The sequence below is a fragment of the Hippopotamus amphibius genome, chromosome 13 (genome assembly GCF_030028045.1).
Source record: "Hippopotamus amphibius kiboko isolate mHipAmp2 chromosome 13, mHipAmp2.hap2, whole genome shotgun sequence".
NCBI classification, from domain to species: Eukaryota; Metazoa; Chordata; class Mammalia; order Artiodactyla; family Hippopotamidae; genus Hippopotamus; species Hippopotamus amphibius.
The window spans coordinates 51865636-51891853 of record NC_080198.1 but is presented as its reverse complement, the minus strand read 5'-3'; the positions used below and the strand labels follow the sequence as shown (position 1 = coordinate 51891853).

Here is a 26218-nt window from a genome sequence, read left to right as displayed (position 1 = left end):
CAGAAACAGACTCACAGATATCGAAAACAGACTTGTGGTTGCCAAGGGGGAGGGAGAGTGGGGAGGGATGGGGTTAGCAGCTTTTATATACAGAATGAATAAACAACAAGGTCCTGCTGTATAGCACAAGGAACTATATTCAATATCCTGTGATAAACCATAATGGAAAAGAATATAAAAAAGAATGTGTATGTGTATAACTGAATCACTGTGCTGTAGAGCAGAAATTAACACAACCTCGTAAGTTAACTCTACTTTATTTAAAAAAAAAGAGAGAACACCCTTTCTCAACATACGGCCAACACCCATCTCCACAAACACACAGGTCCCGTCTGAGCTCCTGCGTACTTACTAGTAATTCAAAACTCTAATCGGTTTAATGAAATAAAGTTATCACAGAAGTTACCTCTGAACAAAAGGAAATAACTGCCAATCTCAAGTGGCCAGGTCATTATAACAACACAACTCAATACCCTCCTGGGCGGGGCTGGAGAGCACCTTCCCAGTATCTAGCTTCCTTTTCGTTTTTGTCTTTTTTCTTTTTTTTCTTTTTTTAGGAATGCTGGATTCTATTAAAGATTTCACTTCTGGTCAGCGGGCATGCCTGAGGCCCAGACACAACCCCACCGTCATTTTGGCTTGGCAGCTTCAAATGTCCTTCGATTTCACCAGTGTTTCAATTTTCTTTTTGTCTAAGCTATTTAGTTAGACCTTATCCCATATGACCAAAATCCAAGTAACACAGATCTTTAGGATAGATTCTTGAATTGTAACCATCAGTGCCTTCCAAGCACAGCGTTTAATGTGGCTGTCACAGCTCCCAGCTTGGTCAATAAATTTTCTTTGGCATCTGAAATGAAAGGTGCTGCGTAATTATGAAGTATTATTGCTGTGATTTATGTGCTCCAATGTTAGTAAATTCTGAATAGCACGCCTTCCTGTGGTAATTTCTCTGTCAGTGAGAAATCTTCACCTTACCTTCTCATCTCCTGAGTGTTAAGCTGATAGATGTTTATTCTGGAGGTATGCTTGGAACAGTTTATACAACAGGCAAAAAAAAAAAAAAGATTTACTCAATAGCAAGTCAGAAGGACAATTATTTTTATGGTGGAGATAAAAACTTGTACTAAAATGATGTATGTTCTCTTTTTTTTCTCCCCAAATATAGAGAAGTTTTTGTTTACTTTTAGGATTCTTATTTCATCCCTCGTGGACACCCAGTATAAATCACATCAGTTTTACACTGGATCTCTCCAATACAAGGAATAAAGAATATATTATATAAGGAACTTCTCTAAGTAAAAATAGAGAAATGTTTCTTCACAGACCTATTTTAAGACTATAGTCTTGCACCTGGGAGAGTAATCATCAAAGAATGAAAGTAAAGAGAGGGATGAACAACCTTCAGAAAGAAATCCTATCATGTCCTTCTCATGTGACATCGAGGAGTAGCTCATGGGCCCTGAACGGAGACCACCGTCCTCACACAGGTATCTACCAGCCCCAAAGCCTGTACCACTTACTCACTTATTATCTACACAGGTAGTTTTTCTCTCTATGAAATGACAAACGGGGAGAAGTGTGAATATACATCAAAGCTACAAAAATTCAAACTTCCCATCATGGCCTTCCGCTGGGAATGACACGTAAAAGAAGGTATCTGAACTGAGCCGTGCTAGGTGCTATGAGCACTATTCCTGCCCTGCCACTATGTAGACATGCAGGCACGATTCCAAGGCTGGGGATGGCAACACAGGGCATGTGCGGATGACTGTGTGCCTGGCTGAGAGAGGGCTCCAGGGTGAGGATTCCGTGGGCTCAAACTCTGGCCCAGCTTCTTCTCTGCCAGACCTGAGCACATGGCTGGGCCCTCAAGGCCTCATGTCCTCATCTGTAAAATGGGAATGAAACCCACCTGACAATGCAAGGATGCAGAAGACACATGTCAGCATCTCATAGGTGTGAGCTCCCTGTAGTAGGGATGCATGTACCTACTGAACCCCACTATCCAAGGGAGGAATCAGGACAAAGGAGGAATGCCCTGAACACACACACTGGACTCACTACCACTCAAGGTTTCAACAAGCCAGAGCCAGAATCTCTAAGGGAGCCTGGTCCCATCAGTCATCCTACCCTCAAAGCCTCCCTCACCTCGTGGCACAGGAAAGCAGCCCAGGGGCAAGGCGACGTTGCTCCTGTGCCTGACAAACTCCACCTGGCCCAGACCTACCCCAGGCAACTCACCTGCAAGGTCAGGAGAGCTGTGGTTCCACGCCAGGCCTGCCGTGTTGAAAAACAAACTCAAGAGCTTAGAGCGCATATGGACAACTCTTTCTACTAAATCACCACCACACAGTGGGAAATGCAAGAACAGTCTTCAAGTGCTGTGACATAAAAGAACTTAACTTCATGGGGGTCTGTTCTGGACTCAACAGTGCTCCTCAAAATTCAAGTCCACTGGAACCTCAGAATGTGACCTTATTTGGAGACAGGGTCTTTGAAGATGTAATTAGTTAAGATGAGGTCATGCTGGACTAGGGTGGACCCTAAATCCAATAACTAGTAGCCTCATAAGAGGGGGACAGAGGCAGAGATGTGGGGAGAAGGCCACAGCACAAAGGAGCCAGAAATTGGAGGGCTGTACCTACAAGCCAAAGATTGCTGGCAGCCACCTAAGCCAGAGAGAGGCGCAGATCACATTCTCCCTCAGGGCCTCCAGAGGGGGCCAAGCTTGCAGATGCCATGATTTCAGGCTTCCAGTCTCCGGTTTGTGAAAGAATAAATGTGTGTGTTTTAAGTCACCCAGTTTGGGGTACTTAACTGTAGCAGCCCTGGGAAACTAACACAGGATCCAAATTTGGGAAGCAAAGGAGCAAGAAACAGACACCGGGCTATTTCGGCTACAGTAATATAAATAAATAAGACACACAAATAGTTTATTTGGTAAATGAAAGATGGTTTTTGCTACTGCTCCCATCAAGGGGATAGGGTCTCTGTCCCCTCCCGCTAAATCTGGGTTCTATATTCTGTGAGCCCTAAAATATGAGTGACAAGGTGCCAATTTCAGGCACAGGTTTCAAGAAACCAGCCACGTCCACTTCCTATTCCCAGGACACTTGCCCTGAGTCCTGAGCTGCCACCTAAGAAGTCTGAAACCACTGAGCTGGAGGGCTTGTGGGGACATGAAGACAGGGAGGTGCCTGGCCTGCCCCCGAGGACCCCACAAGGAGCCCAGACACCCTCGGTGTGAGGCCACATCATCCTACCACACCTGCCCACACTGCCGATTCCTGGACAAAACAATGACTGCTATAGTTTCATGCTGTCAGGTTTGAGGATGCTTTGTGATACAGCAATCAAGGCTATTTATTGTTTTTTAATCTATTTATCTCTATCTCTGTACATTTGATTAATGTTCATAACATAGTAAATCAGTTTTAGATGTAATACTTTGTAAATAAATGCATATCTAATGGGAGGCATACATTTTTTGACAAGGGTGGGTGATCAGGTATGTTTGGAGAGAACCGGATTCAAGTCCTGTAAGCCTCATATGTACGCTTTGGCCTTAATTAAGCCCGGTTAGCAGAGACTCCAAGCATCTAGTACATATTTCCAGATATGAACATGCTTTTTCCTACAAAAACAGAACTTCCTATAAAACAGTGATACCCATTAATGACACAGTTATTATAAAAAAAAAAAAAAGCCAAGACTAAAGTTAATAAGAAATAGGAATTCTCTGGCACCATGTAGTACCCTTTGATTTTTAACTGGGGAAAAAACTGCTTCTCTACTGGTTTCCTTTGTATCATCTTTAAGGAAACTTGTGAACTGTCTTCTACCCCTTTTAGGAAACTTTAAAAAAATTTTTTCTAATTTCCTGACTGTGATCTGTTCACAGCCATTTGCAAACTGCTTGCCCTGGTAGAAAAAAGGAGTCAAAATCCATTGGGGCTTTGATTTTTCAATCAGGGCTGTTTATGTTGCTGAATCTCTAACACAAAAGTAGAAGCAAAAGAGACTACACCTTAAAAATGAACTAGAGAAAACTCAGATCAAAGCAGTGGAAAATGACCGTGGTCCCGGCAGGCGGGCAAGGAGATGGCTAAGGAAGGTGGGTAGTGAAGGAAATACTGTAATTCACCTGCAAGTCTGCTGTGTCCAAGCATCCAGTGCGGGTGGGAGAGAGGAATGACCACAGCGCCTCTGCTGAAAACAGACTGAGATGACTGGGTTTTAAATGAGGACGGATCCCTGTCTTATCCTGAAATGCGACTATGAGCCACTAGGAACAAAACAACATCCTCTGCAAAAATCACCAAGAATCAGATCATAAAACACAAGTTCCAAGGGTGGCTTGAGCGCCAAAGGACGAACCTGGCTAACTTCCCTCCTTGTCAATATCCAAAAGAACGTTATCTCTCCGCCCGAGGGCACTGATTGGAAGGTTCCTTGTATTAAATGGCCACCTAGGGTAAAAACAAGCATGTCTTTTCTGTCTCAGAAAGGTGACATAAAATAACCTGCCACTTAGCTTCCTTCTGAGTGTAACACTGCAAAGGTGTCTGAACCATGAATTTTCTGTGAGCCAGAGAGAGGCAGAGACAAACAGAGGTTCCCTCACTGTATATATCATTTTTCTCAGCAATACTCTAATCATCCAAGGGTCTGATTTTTCCGGGGGTCCCGGTGACTCATGGAGCCCAGAGGGTGAGGTTCCATGTGGAGGGGCAACCAGCCCACACTGGTCTCACTTTCCAGTGAATTCCTACTGCCAAATAAGTTTCATATTAGTTTAACCAACCACCTAGATTATTCAGTTGCTGGACAAGAGCCAGGGCTGCATATATCACTCCAAGCCCACATCAGAGGCCAGCGCTGGACCCAAGCTTGGCTTGAATGGCGACAGTCAAGCTCTGTGAGCTTTCCAGACACAGGACCTCAGGGAAGACACGTACAGGAAGACTACACAGGAACACAAGAGCCTAGAGTGCCTGTGATGGTTAATTTTATGTCAGCTTGGCTGGGCCACGTGTCCAGGTATTTGGACACATGCTATTCTGGATGTTTCTGTGAGGCTGTCTTTGGATGAGATTAACATTTAAGTGGGTGACTCTGAACAGAGCAGACTGCCGCCTGTAATGTGGGTGGGTTGCATCCAATCAGCAGGCGGCCTGTATAGAACCAAAGGCTGACCTCCTCCGAGCAGGAGGAAATTCTGCTTGTGGACGGCCTTTAGACGTGAACCATGGCCCTGGCTCTTCCCTGGGTCTCCAGCCTGACTGTCCAGCCTGCAGCCCCCCTTTTGGACGTCAGCCTCCACACTCACATGCACCAATTCCTTCAAATAAACCTTCTTCCTTCCCCCATCCGCCCCACCCCCAGTTGGCTCTGCTTCCCTGAAGAATGCTGACTAATACCATGGTAACCTCCGGCAGTCCACCAGTGTGTGACTTCGCTGCTTACACTCTGCTGACAGCAGTTCATTTCTCCACTAACTACTTCTTCTCCACCACTGGGTATCTGTGCGCTTCCCATTCACACTCTAAAGGGGCAGCTAATCTCGTTATCGAGTTCCCACTTAAGACCACCTCCAAGGGCTCTCCTGGTGGCGCAGTGGTTACGAATCCACGAGCCACAGCTACTGAAGCCTGCGTGCCTAGAGCCCATGCTCCTCAACAAGAGAGGCCATGGCAATGAGACGCCCGTGCACTGCGATGAAGAGTAGCCCCTGCTCTCTGCAACGACAGAAAGCCTGTGCGCAGCAACAAAGACTCAATGCAGCCAATAAATAAAAGAAATAAAATAAATAATAAAATAAATTTATTTAAAAAAAAAAAGACCACCTCCAAGTCCAATGGCTGGGCTACAGGACAAGGCAGAGACAGCTGGTCTGACAGCTTTGTTCAGGATGGCAGAGTCACATGGCACAAAACTCAATAGCCTGGTCATCATTAATCACTCAAATCCCCCCCTTTTTTTATCACTAGTGACAAGGGTGGGTGTTGCTCAGAGAAATCAATTGACTCCCAGGCATGAATCCCAGTATCTCCTACATAGACTGACTGATGAATCAGGCCCGTATTTTGCACAATTGCCAGCACAGGTACTAACACCTCAGTCAGAAACAAGCACTTATTACCTGTGTGACCTCGTGTGATGGCCTTTTTGATGTATCAGCTTGGCAGTGATTCAATCGCTCATCTAAATGTTTCTTTGAGGGCTTCTGTAGGTATGATTACAGTTCATAATCAGTTGACTTGAAGTGAGAGAGGTTACCTAGATAATTTGAGTGGGCCTATTTCCATTGAAAGGCCTTGGGGACAGAGCTGAGGCTTTTCTGAAGAAACAATTTTGTGGGTAGAGAGCCACCTGGGCCAGTGTCTGAGAGGCAGGCCCCACAACTGCATGTAAGCCAAGTCCATGCAATACATCTCTTCACATATATCTTCTATGGGATCTGTTTCTCTGGTGGAACCCTGGCTGACACCACTCTCTTTGCCTTAACCTCTGTGGGCCTCAGTTTCCCATCTGTGGAACAGACAACAATAATAATATCTACCTCACAGGGCTGACCTGAGAATCACACAAGTAAAGCTGAACACAGTACGTAGCCCACAGTAAGACCCCCACAAGCATGAAATATTGTTCATGTAACAGTCACTATTGTTGTTACTGAATCCATGCCTTTGGGGAAGAAGTTTATATACTAGTTTGGAGATTTTTAAAGATAATTATAAAGATGCATTTGCTAAAAATATAGGTAGCTATAAAGTGTACCAGGAACTAAGAAAAGAAAGACCTCAGCACCTCAGCATGTCTGGGGCAAAGTGGAAGGCAGCCCACTGTAAATACATAAAATAGCTGGGGCCCCAAGCACCCCATTGCTTCTGTTTTGGGACCATAACTCTCCTAAAAATATGCTACGGGTCAAGAAACCCCTTCCTTACTAAAAGCTTTTAATCAGATCTACAGAAGAGTGTTTCCCAATGGCCACGATCTCCTTTATGAGAAATCACTCATTTACTCCAATTTTTATTGAGCACCTATTATCTGCCAGGTACTGTGCTAAGGGTTGAGGAATAAAGAGGTTTAAAAAAACCCAAAAAATCAAAAAAAAAAAAAAAAAAAACCCTCTAGATGGACAAAAGGGGTCAGAAAATAAGCAAGTGAACAAACAAATGCCTCATTTCCAATTACAATAGAACAATGAAAGAAAGAAAAAAAAAAAAAAAAAAAAGCCTGGCAAGAGAATTAACTGAGGGTAAGGAAGGAATTCTGGGAGAAGTTAGGATAAAAGTGGGAAAAGAGGGATTAGAATTATAACCAGCAAGGCCAGAACCTACCATTTAACCAAGGTGAGGAACAGAAAACCGTGATCCCCCCCCAGCTTTCTGGGAGACCAGGCAGTTAATCCTTTCGTGGTTAATTCTGCCCTCAGCCTCCCCACCCCCACCCCGCCTTCCGCACGCCCCCAGCGGTTCCCGGAGCAGGCAGAGCTTCCTTACCTGGGGGGCAGCAGTTTGAGAGACAGCAAGTTAAGGGTTGACAGGGGACATGACCTCACTACTTTGCTTTTGTCGTTATTCATCCGAAATACTGCCAGTGTCAAAATCCAGTGGCTCCCAAACTGGGTTCTCAGAGGATTGCTGAGGGGTCCCATGAACCACCAAATGTTTGTTTCAAATTGCATGGATACAGAAGCTAAGAGATCGCAATGGTGGTCATAAATAATCACTCTTCCAAGTCAACCTGGACTCAATCAGTAAATGCCCATTCCACCTTCTAAAGTAACTCTGCACCAATAAAGCACGGTTTTTATATAGTAGGGATCTATAATATTTTTATTTGAAAATAATACTCTATTGCTTTAAAAACATTTGGAAATAACTGCTATTAAGGAACGCCACATTATAATTTTTGAAAACAAACCTGGGGCTGATTTATTTTGAGATTGTAAATCGCCATTCTAATGCGCTTAAGGGTCATCATTTATCCAAAAAGTACACAGGAGAATTAATTTGGGACATTTAAAAAAAATAATCATTCTGTTCACACAAAGGATAAATGCACTTTATACCCTAAATGTGGTTTCCCTGGTCAAGGAATGGGCTGTATCCAATGCTGCCAGTACTGACCACTACCTTAACATTGATCAGCTAATGAAATTCAGTAGGGTGCTGACAGTTACTGCTTCCACAGCAAAGTCTGTACGTGAATCAAGGTTTCTAACCAGGCGTTCACTATATCCACGTGTACCAGAATCAAAGCAAACCATCCTGAAGGGAGAATACTGAGTCAGTATCACTTACAAAGATGGCACCTCATTAAAGCATCTTTCCATGTATGTGTATTAAGTAAACATGACAGTGTAATTACATGAAGAAACATACATATATATTCCACAGCTACAGGACTTCTCTGGTGGTCCAGTTGCAAAGAATCTGCCTGGCAATGCAGGGGACACCAGTTCGATCCCTGATCTGGAAACGAAGACCCCACATGCCGCAGAGCAACTAAGCCTGCACGCCCCAACTAGAGAGCTGCGTGCTCCAAACTACACAGCCCACACGCTCTGGAGCCACGGAGCCACCGCGCCACAACTAGAGAGAAGCCCGTGCACCGCAACAAAGAGCCCAAGCGCTACAAAGTTCCCGCAAGCTACAATGAAGATTCTGCAACTAAGATGCGACACAGCCAAAAATTAAATAAACAAACAAATTTTTTAAAATAAAAAAATAAATTCACACCTGGAACCACATAAACACACTCTTCTCCATACATTATACTCTGTGAACGGTATATTTAAAATCATATTAAAGGGCATGGACTCAATACAGTTTACCCATTATACACCAGAGAAGCACACAGCCCTCTCTTCAAAAGGGTATGTGGCATGGGGACTTCCCTGGTGGTCCAGTGGTTAAGACACCACGCTAGCAATGCAGGGGGCGCAGGTTTGATCCCCAGTTGGGGAACTAAGATCCCGCATGACACACAGCATGGCCAAAAAAAAACAAAAAACAGAAAAAAACCAGAGGTATGTGATGTGGCAGAAGCAAGCTATTTAACAATTTTTAAAAGTTTAAGAGAAGGATAATTGTTGTTTATCAATAAATTATCACTGAAGGCTTAATGAAATCTAAATTTATGCCTTACCCACACCCATTACAGTGCAATAACATGACCTTTTCTGTCATCAAGCTCCAGCGTCCAAAGTCTCCCTATTAAGTGTATTTAAGTCTCAAATGTCACAACTAAAAAAAATTATTTGGTCAAAGCCAGAAGAACCCAGACTCTACAAAGCTTATTCTGCTGCTCAAACGTTTGTTATGTCCATGCCTATCACCATATTTGGACTTAGAGAAAAATTTTAGTAGGGACTCTCTTTAGAGAATTTTCTTACCTCTAATCTCAGGAAGAAAATAGTTAAAACCTGTTGGAGACCACAAATAGTTCCCCCAACACACACAGCTCTGCGCACAGACATGCTCTCACGTGTGCAGACACTCAGATCATTTTTTTTCCCCACTTTTTTTTTTTTTAATTAAAACAGCAATCAGGCAACTGCCCAAACCCATCAGGGACAGGACCCTGAACAGGGCAGTCCTTTCTTCAAAAAAAATATATTTTCTTTTTTTTTTTTAAACAATACCAAAAGCAAATCCATAGCTCCCATCAAGCCAAGCCCTGAGGAGAGTGAGTAGCCACTCCTGGGAAACAGCAGTGAAGAATTCGGAAAGGAAGAAACCTCTGACTTTCCTACTTTACGCTCTTCAGTTCACGTATGCAGTTGTGTACACACACTCACCCCCCTCACACACACAGCATACACATACAAACAGGTATGAGGGGTGTATTTTTTCAGAAAGCATCTAGTGAACAGGAATTTTATAAAAATTACACTGTACTTGTACCAATTGAACGCGTGTCCATTTAAATAAATATGAACCATGTTAAAACCTGTTCTAATGTCACTAAAAGTGTAAAAGTTATAATACAAGTTATAATACACCACACATTTCAATCATCAAATGCTTAAACAGCTAGGGGCTCAGGTTGATTTTTTAAAAATATATTAGATTCAGGACTTCCCTCATGGTCCAGTGGTTAAGACTCCATGCTGTCATTGCAGGGGACCTGGGTTCGATCCCTGGTCAGAGAACTAGATCCCGCATGTATGCCGCAACTGAAGAGCCCACACACGGCAACGAAGATCCCAAGTGCCACAACGAAGACCCAGCGCAGCCAAATAAATAAATAAATAAATATTTTTTAAATAAATAAAAATAAAATATATTAGATTCTATTTATAAAACAATTGCAGTGGCACAAATGGGAGGCACATATATAATTTTAAATTTCCTGGTAGGCACACTTAAAAAGATAAAAAGGAACAGGTGAAGTTGGTTTTAATGTACTTAATTTAATCTAACATATAGAAAACTTCTATATGCCATGACTATTAAGATATTATTCATGAAACATTCACTTCCATATGCCATGACTATTAAGACATTATTCATGAAACACTCATGAATGACAATATCTTATTTGGGTACCATCTTTGAAATCTCATGAGCATTTTCACATGCAGTGTTCATTAAAAGTACATTTCAATACAGGCCGGCACATTTCAAGAGCTCATTAGCCTCATGTAAGTAACAGCTGCCCTAAGGGTGGGGGCGCAAAGTGACAGAACATTTCCATAGTTGCAGAAAGTTCTACTGGGCAATGTACCTCCCAAGAGAGGGAGGCAGGAAGTGCAAGCAGGGATAAGGAAGAGGGCTGAGGCCAGGCAGCAAGACTGGAGAGGCAGAGATGGGCAGCCTACAGAAGGCCTCGTTTGCCACGCTGAAGAGTGCCAACTTTATCCTATGGACATCGGGGAACAAGGGTGATACGCTTAAAAAATCAGTGTTAATCAGTGGTTTAAAACACAGATTCATAAGCTAGAATCAATCCATGATGAACATTCTTCCAATATAAGAGAAAAAATTAAAAACAAGGGAAATGCAGTATGGTTTTCATAAAACTAAATTTATTCAATGCAATAAATGGTCCTTTATCCTAAGATTATATGCCTTGGGGTAGGGGTGGGGATTAAATGTGCTTTTATGAGACGGTGGTAACCACAGATCATCACTATGCTTTGAAAACATCCATACTGGGCAAATTTTTAAATCTGCAACACTAAGTTCTCCAAAAATTCTATTTCTAAATTTTAGTTTGCAAATAAAAGCCAAAATTCTGGAATCATCTCTTTTAAACACTTTCTGGACTTTATTAAGATGGACACAGGGGCCAATGTGTATACATTATTCTCTATCATGATTTTCTTTCTACACATGTCCAAGTAGAAATGATACATGACTTTCATCTTAAATTGCTACACAGTAATTCAGCCTCTTAAGTATATTATTGTTTATTTAGTCATTCCCAGAATGCTCTGTGTTGCATCCATCACTTTACTTGTATGAACAACTTAACCCAAATTAACCTTCCTCCCCTACTCCCAACTCCATGAATTACTTCCTCAGAATGTAGTTCCCAACAGGGAACTTATGGGTCAACGGCAATGAACAGCTTTGTTTTGTGTTTAGTTCTTATTATATATCACCAGACTGTAGCAAAAAGAAAGTACGCAGCACTGCCAATATTTCTTACCACCAGAACCTGTAATTATTTCTGGTAATCTGACAGACGAAGTAGTCTTGATTTCCATTTCTTGAATTGGTAAGGAGAATACACTTGTTCTTCACGATGATATCGTGTCTTGAATTTTCTATATTCATCTCTCCTCTCCACGTCCAGAGATGACTTTTGCACTGACCTTTGGGACCTCAGTTCTTTATATTTTGGATGATAACCATTTACTCTTTTAAACTGTCCCATTATCTTCACCATGCTGCGGCATTCCATTCAATATTTATTCTGTTACCGGTGGCTGGGCTATTTTTCTTTTGTTCTTCAGATACTCGGGCGCATCTGTCTTGTGGACAATGACTTTCTCCCTTGCTTCAGTGGCCATACGTCTATCTTCCCTGCACAGCTGGGTTAAAAATCTTATTCCATTTGCTTCTAGTTATTTTATAAATAAATACAGTGGAATTGAAAAGCCGAGGTGCCTTTACACCTTGAGATTAATAGACCTTTAAAACTACAGAACTTTCTGGTCAGGGTGAAATTTTCTCAGTTCCCAAGGTGAACTGGTCCATATTATAAAAGGACAGATGTCACAAAACAGTTGCCCTTCTCCAGGCAGGAAGGAAGCTAGGAAGGAAATTTGAGAATCAAAACTTCCGCCCCCTCCTTCAAAGTGTCCGCTACGCTGCAACCCTCAACAGCCAGTGTTTGTACACACGTCTCGACAAGCTCATTTACAATTAATTTTCAGCAAGCAAGGTCATCACAGACAAAAGCAATCACCTGAAGAAGATACCTGGTTGTTGCCCAGGAGTACAACCACCAAATCAAAAGCGCTATGGAGGGCTTCCCTGGTGGTGCAGTGGTTAAGAATCCACCTGCTAATGCAGGGGACACGGGTTCGAGCCCTGGTCCAGGAAGATCCCACATGCCGTGTGGCAACCAAGCCTGTGCGCCACAACTACTGAGACTGCACTCTAGAGCCCGAGAGCCACAACTACTGAGCCCACATGCTGCAACTACTGAAGCCTGCATGCCTGGAGTCCGTGCTCTGCAACAAGGGAAGCCACCATAATAAGAATCCCACGCACCACAAAGAAGAGTAGCCCCCATTTGCCACAGTTAGAGAAAGCCCGTGCACAGCAATGAAGACCCAACACAGCCAAAAAAACCAAAAACAAACAAGAAAACCAAAACCAAACAAAAGAACAGCTCTGGAGCCATGTCACCTAGTTATTTTTCATATAATGAAACTCCCCAGGAAACTTCCATAATTTCCCACCATCGATGGAAAATGGAGAGAAAATAATATGATAAAGCAAAAGGCCACATATATAAATCACTTACAAAGTTTAGATTATACTATAGAATATTTACATACCTACATACGTAACTTATACATTTATTTGTTTTCTTGCAGTTTTGATCCCAACAGTTGCCACAGGGTGTGAGAATCATGTACAACCCTCACAAAATAGAAAACAACTGGCATTTGATAGTTTTATAACAAAGAATCTTGAATTTTGGTACAAATATTTAGAATGTTACAGTTGTTGCTAAGCACATGAGAGAATGAAAGTAGATCCGCTGGAGCTGTATATACTCCTTTTTTAAGCACCCACGTTTCTTTGTTCTGGGTGTATGAGGATTTCATCGTCAGAATATCAGTCACGTTTCAAGATGTGCATCACAGATATCTTGTGAAGTAAATGGAACTTTTAATACCTGATTTCTCTCAGATTATTAGAGGAGCAAAGGTGAAGTGACTTATAGAAATCTGTGGTAAGTCAATTAGCAAATGTCAGTACACTATAATGTGGCCTTTTTGGGGATACCATTGGAAAAGACCACACTTAAAGGAGACTTGTAGCTGCTTCAAAATCAATGCCAACTATAAATCTTTTCTAAAAAACAAAATACAAAACCCCACTGGAGTGAAAGTATAATGGGTATAATAGTAACGGCTTCCTAGTACAGTGCTTGCCATAAATAACAAGTACTTTACATGCTTTACTTCATTAAACCGCTACAGTTTTATCGAATGATGCCAAAGGAATTGGAGTAACTTATATATTTAAAAGAGAAGTAGGGACTTCCTAGGTGGTGCAGGGGGTAAGAATCTGCCTGGCAATGCAGGGGACACAGGTTCGATCCCTGCCCCAGGAAGATACCACATGCTGCGGAGCAACTAAGCCTGTGCGCCACAACAAATGAGCCTGTGCTCTAGAGCCCATGAGCCACAACTATTGAGCCCATGTGCCGCAACTACTGAAGCCCACGCGCCTAGAGCCCGTGCTCTACAACAAGAGAAGCCACGGCAATGAGAAGCCTGCGCACCACAATGAAGAGTAGCCCCCGCTCGCCACAGCTAGAGCAAGCCTGTGTGCAGCAACGAAGACCCAACACAGCCAATAAAATAAATAAATATTAAAAAAAAAAATTCTTACTATTACTACTACTAAAAAAATAAATAAATAAAATAAAAGAGAAGTAAGTTCACCTGAAACTAATGCAACATTGTAAATCAATTACACTTCAATTTTTTAAAATAAAATAAAAGTAAAAAAAAAAAAAGAAAATGAGTGTGGCTTGCTTTGGAATCTCATAAAATAAAGTTAAAAAAAAAACTAAACTCATTGAGAGGTTGACAGTGGTTATGTGAAGGGAAGTAGGATTATAAGTTATCCTGATCTTCTTTAGATTTCTTTTGCATCATATACTTCATACAATTAAACATTTTTATACAGACATGCCCAAAGAACATACTCTTATACTGTTAAAAACTTGAATTTTTAAAAATGGATGCAGAAAAGATTTTGGCATTATATTAACTCAAATGCTACTAAAAATTAAGCCAGATACCCTAACTTCTTTTTGAACCATTGCTCACTAAACACAAGCTCTCCCTTCCTTTTTTTTCCATATATACCAGGTCTCCTACCAACACTTAGAACAGTAAGTCTATCTGAGATGCACTACAGCAGAATTAAAAGAATTCTCAAAACACCATGAACTTTCTCTTTCTCTTTTTTCTTTTTTTAAGGTTAAAGTCTCTAAAGTACTTGCAAAAAATATCTGCAATGAGGTTTACATAAAAGCAACATGGTGGTATTGTGGTTATGCTTTTTTTTTTAAAGTCTGTATCTGTTCGATAAATACTGAAACATTTACTGGTAATGATAAAATGATAAAATATTTAAGATTTCCTTAAAATACTCAACCCAAAAAACAAAAAAAGTGATGATGGAAAATAGATGAAACAAGAACAACAGACGGTTGGAATTACTTAACTTGGGTGATAGCAACCATTATTCTATTCTGCTTTGTATACATTCAAAGTTTTTACATAATATAGTTTTTTGAAAAGGTACCATGACAGTGAAAAGCCATATATACGTGTGCACCACAATCATTGCTCACATATCATCCTAGGTAGCAAAATTAAACTCACAGCCAAATGCTATTTTTTTTTCCACATCAGGGTGACTCTCTCAAAGGGAGCATCCGACTCTGTACCTTTTCTTTACTAGGCAATAAAGAGTATATGCGTGTGTAAAAATGTCTTTCATATGCAACCACAGATTTGAGACAGAAGATTTCAGGTTTTCTGTCCTGGTCCAGAATTAGAACAAGAGAGCCAGCTGACACAGCACTACTTGGCTCGTGACATTTAAAAACTAAAATAAGATGCATGCTAATTCAAGCAGCAGCAAGACCCTATAGCCCCATGTTCCTGCTTGACACGGAGCAGGGACTCTGCTACTTCTTTAAGAGGACAAGCTGGTGTCTACACAAGTCAGCTGCAGGGCAAAAAGCCTCAGCACTCACACAAGTTAGAAAACCAAGACTGAGGGGCTTCCTAGGTGGCGCAGTGGTTAAGAATCTGCCTGCCAATGCAGGGGACATGGGTTCAATCCCTGCTCCAGGAAGATCCCACATGCCACAGAGCAACTAAGCCCGGGTGCCACAACTATTGAGCCTGCGCTTTAGAGCCTGTGAGCCACAACTACTGAGCCCATGTGCTGCAACTACTGAAGCCCACAGCAACGAAGAGCAGCCCCCACTCACCACAACTAAAGAAAGCCTGCGCACAGCAAAAAAAGACCCAACACAGCCAATAAAATAAATAAAAATAAATTGGTAAAAAAAAAAAGAAAAAAAGAAAACCAAGACTGAGATCACTTATTTTACACCGCCGTTTTTTAAATTTTGCTTTTTTAAAATTTTAATTTAATGTTTTAATTAATTTTTATTGGAGTATAGTTGCTTTACAATGTCATGTTAGTTTCTGCTGTAGAGCAAAGTGAATCAGCTATACGTATCCCCTCTTTTTTGGGTTTCCTTCCCATTTAGGTCATCACACAGCACAGAGTAGAATTCCCTGTGCTATACAGTCAGTTCTCATTAGTTATCTATTTTATACATAGTAGTGTATATATATCAATCCCAATCTCCCAGTTCAACCCACCCCCAACTCCCCCTTTGGTATCCATAATTTCTTCTCTACATCTGTGTCTCTATTTCTGCTTTGCAGATAAGTTCATCTGTACCATTTTTCTAGATCCCACATACAAGTGATATTATACAGTCTATTCTTGGCAATAGTAGCAAAGGATGGTATGAACACTAAGGACTTGGGAGCCCCAAACTGATCACTTCCCAGGGAATCAAAAGTGAAAACAAAACATAACCTCTGAGGCATGCCCAGTGGAAGGGCTTTCATGTGTATTATCATATGTGATCCTCAAATCTCCCTTGAGAGGCTGCTAGGCAGAAACTTGAGTTCCAAGCTTTAAGGCAACAGAGTCTTCTGCCTCCAAGGACAGTGCTCTTTTCACTGCCCTGCACCTCCTCGGAGCGTGTGTGTGATGGTGAGAGCGGGTAAGCACTTCATAAAGTGAAGCAGAAAAGGGGAAGCCAGCTTTAGGTCCACCACTTCCTGAGTTTCAAAATGCCCTCCAATTATTTCCCGATTATCCTCTTTTTGTTCTGTCTCTTCTCTGCTATGAGCATGGAGACCTTAATGAATGGCCCTCCCACCTCCTTCCATGTTTCTATGGGCTGGCGTCCTCTGTTTTCTGAGCTCTGGCAGAGGTCTCCTTACAACTCCCTTAATCCAAGAAACAGAAATAATTTTTTTCAATCCTTTTTTTTCCATGCGAGATCTTAGTTCCTCTCCAGTGGAAGCGCAGAGCCTAATGGCTAGACCTCCAGGGAATTCCCAGAAATAATTATTTTTTCAAACCAGGAGGGATTGTCACGGCTGTGTCTGGGAGTTCTGCTTCGGGTCCTCTCTCTCCATCAGTCAAGACGGTACAAAGGAAGAGAAGCTGGCAGAGCGACATCACAGCCCTCACCTCCCACAGACGACTCCACCCCGGAGAAGAACAAGGCCTACCTCTCTGACTTCATGCAGCTGGCCGGAATACTGACTCTTGGCTCTTCGGGCAGCAGCAGGTGACTTGTGATGCGTGACTGTGACAATGCCGGGGGCCCCCGCACCGAGGTGTCTCTGGCTACAGGGAGATGCAGAATTGGGTGTTCCGTGGGGGAGCAAAGTGAGACTTCGGCTTCGGGAGCTTGGAGTCGTCTAGAATAAGCAACAGGCGTCAAAACTCAACAACCGACCTGCAGAACACAACCAAGCATTGGCTTCCGTTTATGCTGGACCTCTCAGGCTTTCCCCTTCGACATTAGCGGCATGAGGACCTGGGGAGGTGCCCAGCACTACATGCCCTAATCCCGCACTCACTCAGGCCAGAGAGACTGTCTCCATTAACTATGCTTCTGGTCTTACCTCTGGTCGCGTCTCCTACCCCAAAGTATGGCCACGGAGAGTTACTCTGAGGCCCCCAACACCACGGGCTCTCGGGAGTCTGTGCTCCTCTTCCTAAATGCCCTCCCCTCCCACTGGCAAAGCCAGCTCAGCGCTGTGTGTTGTGAGAAGCATCCCTTGTCTGTCTCAGCCCTCCATGCTCTTACTCCACTCCACTGAGGTCATATTCATTGTTCAGCTAAACTTCCATTCTTTCAAACTCATCTTTATATCCCAAGACTTGGCACATCATGACTGTTATTTATTAAGTACTTAATACATGTTTGCTGCATGCGTGAATGTACTAAGTAATGTACTAAGTAATCCACCAATTAATCCCCATTTGTTAGCGCAGTGCTGGTATTTCATCCTATTGTAACATATCATCCAAGTAAGAACTGAGTATGTGATAAGGATGGCATCTCAACTTAGTGGAGAGGAATTTTTCAATAACTGGTGTTGGGAGACCCGGGCAGCCATCTGAAAAACGCAGTCGGATTCTCCTCTCAGATCACAGACCCCAAACGGATCAAAGACTTAAGGAAAAAAAAGAAAAAGAAAAAGCTGTAGAAGAAAATGTGTAGCCTTGGGGTAGGGAAGACCTAACACCTCCAAATCCAAAGCCATAACAGAAAAGCTCAATAAATTCGATTACCTAAGAACTGAAAACTTCTGCACAGGCAACAAATTTAAAAAACACACTCCCGCCACCAACAAAGCTGACCGATAAACTAGGAAAAATATTTTCAACTAGTTTCGCAGGCAATAGGCTCACTTGTAAGTAGGAATATAATTTCTAGGAATTGATAAGAATAACAAACTATTAAAATAGGGCAAGATATGAACAGACAATTCACACAAAAAAGAAATCTAAATGGCCCTTAAATGATATGAAAATGTGTTCAACTATACTCACACAATAAACGTAAAATCAAACCACATTTAGATACACCATCTTTCACCCACTGGATTGGCAAAAATCCAAAAGTATAAGCACACAGTCAGCTGACAGGACCATAGAGAGATGGGTTTGTGGGAGTGTAACGTGGCAGAAAACCCAAGGAGGGGAATCTGGCAGGACCTGTCCCAGTTCTAGATTCACTTCCCCGAGATCCAGCAATGCCCCATGTGGGAATGTCTCCTCCATACACCTGCATCGAGGTGGAATGGCATCTGTACCCACGAGTCACCAAAGTCGTGTGTTTAATGGCAAAGGATGGGAACCAATGCAAATGTCCCCCCACCTAGGACAGGTGAATAAGACATGGCACACCTCCATGATGGAACCCTACCAGGACGTAACAGGATCATGAGAAAGGTCTCCACCAACTGGTCTGGAAAAAGAAATCTCTAAACTATACAGTTAAGTGAAAAAAACAAGGTGCCTAACTGTTCTATATAGTATGCAAACTTCTGTGTCAAAATGTGGGAAATGAGTATTTTTATCATTTATTTAAAATCATTGTTTAAAACCCAAAAATACTCTAGAAGGACACACACGAAACTCAAAGTGGGCTGCTTATTCGTGGAGAAGCTGGGAATGAGAGAGTAGGAACAGAGAGGGAGGTAGACTGTTTATTGCATAGTTTTAATATTCTTTCATTTTGAACCATGTAAGTGGATTGTCGATCCAAGATTTTCTAAATTCTACATAAAAATTTGCCTTCTCAACGTTTCTATACTTCATTTCAGCTTGAGAAAAAAAGGCAGTTAGATGCTATGCTAGATTCATGCAAGTTTCTCTATTTCAATTACCAAATATTTACTGAATACCTACTATGGGCCAAGGAGAATATCTGACATGTGATGTCAAGGAGAAACATGAGATGCATGAGGCCGTCTTTCACCACAGATGCTTAGAGTACTGCTGGGGATGTGACAACACAGACAGAGACTGCAAGACATGCGCGCGCGCACACACACACACACACACACACACACACACACACACACAGAGTAAGGAAGTTCGTGACAAGATGCTAATTTGGCAACACAGCTAGAAAATGTCAAAGTGAGGAAGAGAAAGATCGAGGTGAGCTGATTTCATCACAGGAGACTGTTCTGAGGACAAAGGATTTGAAGCCTGAGTAGAATTGAGGGAGATAAAGAGACACGGGTGATATATAACGCAACCCAGACAAGAAGTTCAAAGCCTCCAGCCTTACAGCTCGGTACTCGATGGTGACCTAGAGGGGTGGGACAGGGCGGGGTGAGCGGGAGGCTCACGTAGGAGGGATATACGTATACATATAGCTGATTCACTTTGTTGTACAGCAGAAACTAGCACAACATTGTAAAGCAATTATACTCTGATTTAAAAAAAAAAAAGCCTCCAGCCTTGGGTAACAGTCACAGGTCTAAAAATTAACAGTTAATGATCAATGACAATTTTACAAAACTCTAACGGGTCGGGGAGCAGGGCGGGAGCCAGGGTAGGCCTCAGAATTGTGTGCTAGCCTGCAGTACCGCAAAGCTTGTCAAGTTCTCTGGACATGAACCTGGACAGAATTAATAGGAAGACACATAAAGTCGGGAGGCAGTGCACTGCTTTTAAGCCAGCTTATATACACAGAACTGGAGAAATCTGTGCTCTAAGAATTACGTATACCTTGATCACAATGAAATATAACAATCATTTCAGTTTCAGCTTCAACCTTTTCCCTCCGAGGGAAGAGGAGGAAAGAAGCTATGTCTTTAATCCTTTAACGACAGCAAATTTACCTAAGCCTTAGTCTACTGAAACACATTTTGATCGTTTGGGAGTCCTATTCCAACCCAAAAAAGGCAGATTTTTCACTGGGCTTTGAAGCCAGCCAGCCAGGCTTCACCCCCACCCCTCCTCCGACCCCCAGCTCTTACCAGGCTCTAGCTACGTGACTTCAGGTGAGTTATTTAAGCTTTCTTATTAAGCATCAGTTTCCTAATGCTGAAAATAGGAATCATGATATTGACCCATAAGAGCCACATGAGGATTAAATTAGATCACACTCGAAAATGCTTAGCACGGTGCCAGCCGTGCAGGAGCTGCGTGGCCAAAGTTTGTTTCTTTCCTTACAGCCCTTAAAGCTTGATCGATGAAGACCTTACTGATTTTTAAAATGTTAAGAGGTCGCTTAGTGCAAAACTGTAAGCAGTCACTGGCCGGCTCCTTCTTTTCTATAGGATCAAACTTATGATGAAGCCCAAGATGTAATTAAATACTTAGTGGAGAACCTACGTGGTCAGCAAGACTGCAGGGGGAACCACACTTGTAAATTCTGAGCAGAATGAGAACCCACTGGAAATCAGAAAGGAAGACCTCTCAGCAAGGGGTGCCTTTGCCTGAAGGACTATCACGTAAACCACGATAAATCCGGAAAGTCCACCCAGGAGCCAAAGGGTTCTGCTGCGGACGTCTAACCCCATGCTCATGACCTAACAGCTGCCATCTGAATTCACAAGCAGTAAATCTGAGTCGAAAAACCTTTAATTTCCCATTCACTGTTGTTCCTCATGGTTTAATTCACACCCGTGCCTCCTGTCAAGGAAATATGAGCAAAAAAGTCTCTCTCTCGGGGAGTCCCACAGGTCATCAAACACCAGGAGAAAAAGGCAGAAGAGGCAGTAAACTGCAACCACTACAAACAAGTGGGCTCTTTCCAAAAAGGCGGTCTGTCAAAAATATCCAGGTTGTGTTTGAAAATTACACTCAGGGACTTGCCTGGCTGTCCAGTGGTTAGGACCCTGCACTTCCACCGCAGGAGGGCAAGGCTTTGATCCCCGGTCGGGGAACTGAGATCCTGCCAGCTGCGAGGCACAGGCAAATTAAAAAAAGAAAATTACGCTCAGATGTCATACCCACACGACCCTGCTACTAATTTAAAACAAAATATTATCAAAGTTTGAGGAACAACATGTCAGGGTTTTGCTCCAAATACTGACTTCAAGGGAACAACTAGAAACGCCAAGTGTGCCATCTGTGGAAAATTCCGAGGCAAGGGTAACCGCTCCTACCCGGGGGGGGGGGGGGGGGGGGGGAGATCCACCCTTTACTTATAGCAGAGTCACCCCGTGTGCCCTCCCTCAGCAAGCAGCAGTAGGTAAGTGGGGTTCCTGCCTGACAAATGGGGTGATGCCAAAGAAGAGAACAGGTAGCAGGTAAGACGCAGCACAGAGGCTGACTCTCCCACCCAGGATTCCATCTCTCATCAGGTTTTATGATATTTACCAACCTCTTGGTGTTTCCAGACTTTCTTCCTTGGATCCCTATCTTTCCCAAGCTTTCAAGGAAGGCACCCACAGACATCCTCTTTGTATTTACTGGCCCAAACTGGAATGAAGGAAAGGGGTGACTGGAAAGGGAGAAGCAGCACTAGAAAGAGTATTTCCAGCCAGGGAAACCAAGCAGCAAGCCAGAGAGAGACAGTCTAGTCTGGGAAGCTTAAAACGGAATCACAGTCAGCTCGATGCTTTACGATAACCTAAGGGGGTGGGACAGGGAGGGTGGGAGGGAAGCTAGGGAGGGAGGGGATGTGGGGATATATGTATACATACAGCTGATTCACTTTGTTGTACAGCAGAAGCTAACATTTCTGTAAAGCAATGATACTCCAGTAAAGAAAACATTAAAAATAAAAATAATTTTAAAAAAAAGAGCAGAATCACAGGACCCCCAGAGGCGTCCCGCACCGCTCCACCATCCAGAAGAGCAGCACGAGGATCTAGGCCCACAGCTGAGTGTGGGTGAGCAGCTAAGACCACGGCATCTCAAGTCGGTGGCCTGGGTTCGAATCTACGCTCTGTCACTCACGAGCTGTGTGGCCTAGTACAGTAACGTGGTGTTTTAATTTCTAAAATGTTAATATCACCTACCTCATGGGTTGTTGGAGAATAACATGAAAAGGCACAGGTAAAGCACATGCCATATAGGGAGCATGCAACAGATATCATTATCATTCAAAAATTAATAAAAATGAGGCCTTCGGGCACCGAGCAGGTGAAGGATTAAGCGGGCCCAGAGTCAAATATGTGGATTTAAAGGTTGTTTTCAGCCGAGTGCTTTAAGCAGATATAGCCTTACCTTAACTTACCTTAACTTAAAAAAAAAAAAAAAAGGCAAATTAAGAGTAATCATCCTAATTACTGAAAAACAGTTTGCTTCAGAGAAAAAAGTACAAAGTACATTCATGATGATTGCGTGTTTTTGAAAACCCATCTGCTGTAGAACACAAAGTGCCTGTAGATTGCTCCAATGATACATGGGTACCAAAAGCAAAGAATTAGTATAAATAAGTAATGGGCAATTTCCCATTAGGATTTTGGAATACACAAACCCTCAAATTGAAAAGATCATCAGCTGGTCCTAAAAACATCTTAAAACATGTATCAAAAATTTATAATTAGCTTGCTGAAGCTGAAATTAAAAAGCTGAAAAGGAGTAAGGCGGCGGTGGCGGGGGGGGGGGCCTATCTTAAATATACGTTCGTGGCAACTGCTTCTGTAGAAAATTTTCCTGATGGGAAACATCGCTGAGAGTCAACTACAACAGCCTTCAAATGCCATTTAATTTTGGTGCATATTTTCCTCACTTCCTTGAATCCTTTCACAGCAAAGGGAAAAAAGACACTCTATTTCAGAATAAAATAGCCCAGGGGAGGAGGAAAAGTCAAACCAGCCTGGTTATATTTTTTGAAAAATAAATTCAACCAATTAAAGTCATTTCATCACATTCCTTCTCTCTTCCTCTTAACAAACATTAATGTGCCATTTCTAAATATGTGAAAACTAAGCATAAAAACTGTGGTTTATTCTTTCTCTTCCAAAAGTAAACATACCTCAAACTCAACCCAAAGGGAAAAGCATAACAGTTTTAAAAATATTATTACATGCAAGGTTTTAAAATTATTCAGATTTTTGTTTTCCTGGCAGTCAACATGGCAACAAAATATGGAGTTTTTTTTTTTTTAATGTGGGGAGTTTTTAAAATGTATCTATTCTACTATTTTGCTTAATAGCTTCATATGAACTTTTTCATTTGCCCTGCTTTTTGTTTTTGTTTTTTAATATTCTGCTACCTCAGCTTAAAACAGACCTAAAGTAGAAATAAAATTTTTTAAACTGGGACATTTTCCAAGTTCATTCCCATGATTAACTTCTCAAAATTATACTCGGCCTCTCTACTTTTCCAAATTTCTGTCCTCTTACAGAAATAGGAGTTTCCACTCTAAGTTATCAGGCCTAGGAAATTTCTTCCATTGTCATCTGTGAATCTTGAAAACATCCTAAACATTCTCCAGTAACTTTATACCAAGATTCTCTTAAAATACACACAAACAAATGCACGTAAACATGTCTGCAAAGGAAAAATCGTGGTTCTCCCCAGAGAGGCAGGCTCTAGCTTGCTTCTAAACATATCACCCTGATTATACATGCAAATGCCAGATCTCTTAAAAATCAGGGCAAGCAAATGCAGATATTTCCATTTCCTGCAAACAGAGGGAAAGAAATCTTGACATTTTCAGCTTGCCTTTACTCCCAACATTTTCAGCCCCCAAATAAGTTCTGCTGACTCTAACAGCTAAACCAACTGCTCCAGAATCCCTAACCTATACTCTGGCCCAGCTTCTGTCCAGGTCAAGTTGAAGGTCCCAAATGTGCTGAAAGGGACTTCTCTGGCAGTCCAGTGGTTAGGACTCCATACTTCCACTGCAGGCGGCACAGGTTTGATCCACGGTCAGGGACTAAGATCCCGCATGCCGAGCAGCAAGGCCAAAAAACACAAAAAACAAACAAAACATCTAGGCTGAAAGCACTAATGTCATGCACTTGACTTTCTTGTCACACACTGTTATTTTTTCCCACGTCCCCCAGCTTCCGCCATCTTCCAGATCCACCTAGAAGTGGTCACGTGAAATTTTAAAACCTTCCACACACCCACCCTCTCAGCTCTTGCACCTTCTATCCACATCTTTTGCTTCGATCCACATCCTTTGCTTGTGACCTTGTGATTCCAGGTACCAAGACTCCTTTTCGATGCTTTATTCTAAAAGCGTGAAGATTCCCTGTTTCTAATGTCCAAGCCCCATTCTTTCCATTCTTCCTGCTGTGAAATTATAGAATTTTAGAGCTAGAAGAAATCTAAAGTCTAGTCCTCCCACTTTATAGATCTAAAAACCACAGCCTCAAAAAGGTAAAATGAAATATACCAAAGGAGGACTCAAATTATGTCTCGTTCAAGCTTCAACTAAAAAAGCCTGATTAGAGACTCAGTGCCTCCAGGGGGTCCTTCTCAATTACATGAGGACTTAGTCATTAAAACAGCGTCTGACACAAGGTTGACATTAAAATATTTGATAGAAAGGATGAAAGCCGATACTCATTAGCCATTTTCACCTTTCCTCTTGCACACTCACCTATCATAAAAATACACATGCAACACTCCTTTGAAAGCAGGGTAACTGTGTACTATATTCTCTCAGAACCACAGCTCCTCAAAGAAAATCTATTTTATAGATGCTGTTTGTAAATAACAAGAAATTAAGACTTCCTAATGCTGCGCAGCTGTTATAATAGGAAAAAAAACTCTGAAAACAAAGACTAGAAAGTTTATTTAACTTAGTTATGTTAGAGCAACCACCAAAGACCCAGAACCACCACCAAAACCACAGAGCAACAACCATACTTAATATAGAAATTTGTGTCATTGCTTTTAGTTTTAGAAACAAGATAAGGATTCCAATATTATCACTGTTTAACACAGCAGTAGAAGCACTAGCCAACAAAACAGGAACAAAAAAAGAGGCAGAAGGATAGAAGGAACAAAAATGTCACTAACTGTAGTTATGACCGACCATTTTACAAAAAAATAAAAAGAAAGAAAACTAGTGAGTCCAACAAAGTTGCCAGATATATGATGAACATAGAAAGGTCAGTAGCCTTCCTCTGTATCAACAATAACCAACTAGAAAATATAGCAGAAAATAAGATAATCAAAATCACAATAAAAACTATGAGGTACAAGTATTAATCCAATAAGGAAAACATAAGACTTTTGTGGAGAAGATTTTTTTTAATCTGTGAAAAGAAATCAATGAAGAATTGAGAAGATGAAGACACACCCAGGTGCATGAATTGGACAACTTATTATAAAGATGTCGGTTCTCCCAAATTATTATATAATTGTCCTAATAAAAATTCCAATAGGAGTTTTAGAGCAACTCAACACATTTATTACAATACATAAATTGAAGAATAAAAGTTTGTGAAGGGCCCAGTTAATTCAGTAAAAGGAGAGGGGCTCGCCCTCCTACCAGATACAAATACTAACAAACAGCAAGGCCATGATAATGATATGGTATTCACACAGGAACTAGCCACTGGGCTAAAAACTAGAAAAGAGGGTGTGAGAACATGTCAAGAATACATGAGGACTTGGTATGTTACAGAGGCAGCACCAACAACCAGTGGAGAGAACAAACGCCATCAGGAAAAGCAGAAGTACTGCTGGCTTCCTTCCTTACAGAATATACAAAGGCGAAAAGTAAAACTACAACCTCACAAAAGAAAAGTAGGAGAAGAGCTATGTAACACCTAGAAAAGCATTTCTTAACCAAGACCAAAAGCGTAAATCGCAAGTTGAACAATTTGATGGATTTGACTACCATGTAAGTGAGAGTTTCTACTCAACAAGGACCACACGTGTGCAGAGACTGGAAGAAGGCATATTAATATCTAGTATATAAAAGGAGCCTCTAGGAAAAAAAAAGTCATAAAACA

At 41.9% G+C, this 26218-nt stretch overlaps 1 protein-coding gene across 7 annotated transcripts in view; it reads right to left on the bottom strand.

Annotated features, from left to right (window-relative positions):
- OSBPL10 (oxysterol binding protein like 10) overlaps positions 1 to 26218 on the bottom strand; it is a 312125-nt gene that overhangs the window by 145662 nt on the left and 140245 nt on the right. For 6 of the 7 annotated variants that reach the window (XM_057706433.1, XM_057706434.1, XM_057706428.1 and 3 more), the window contains one exon: positions 17048 to 17239. The exons of the other annotated variant lie outside the window; for it this stretch is intronic. In XM_057706433.1, the coding sequence (XP_057562416.1) occupies positions 17048 to 17239 (192 nt within the window). The remainder of the gene's footprint in view (positions 1 to 17047; positions 17240 to 26218) is intronic. 7 annotated transcript variants of the gene reach the window in all.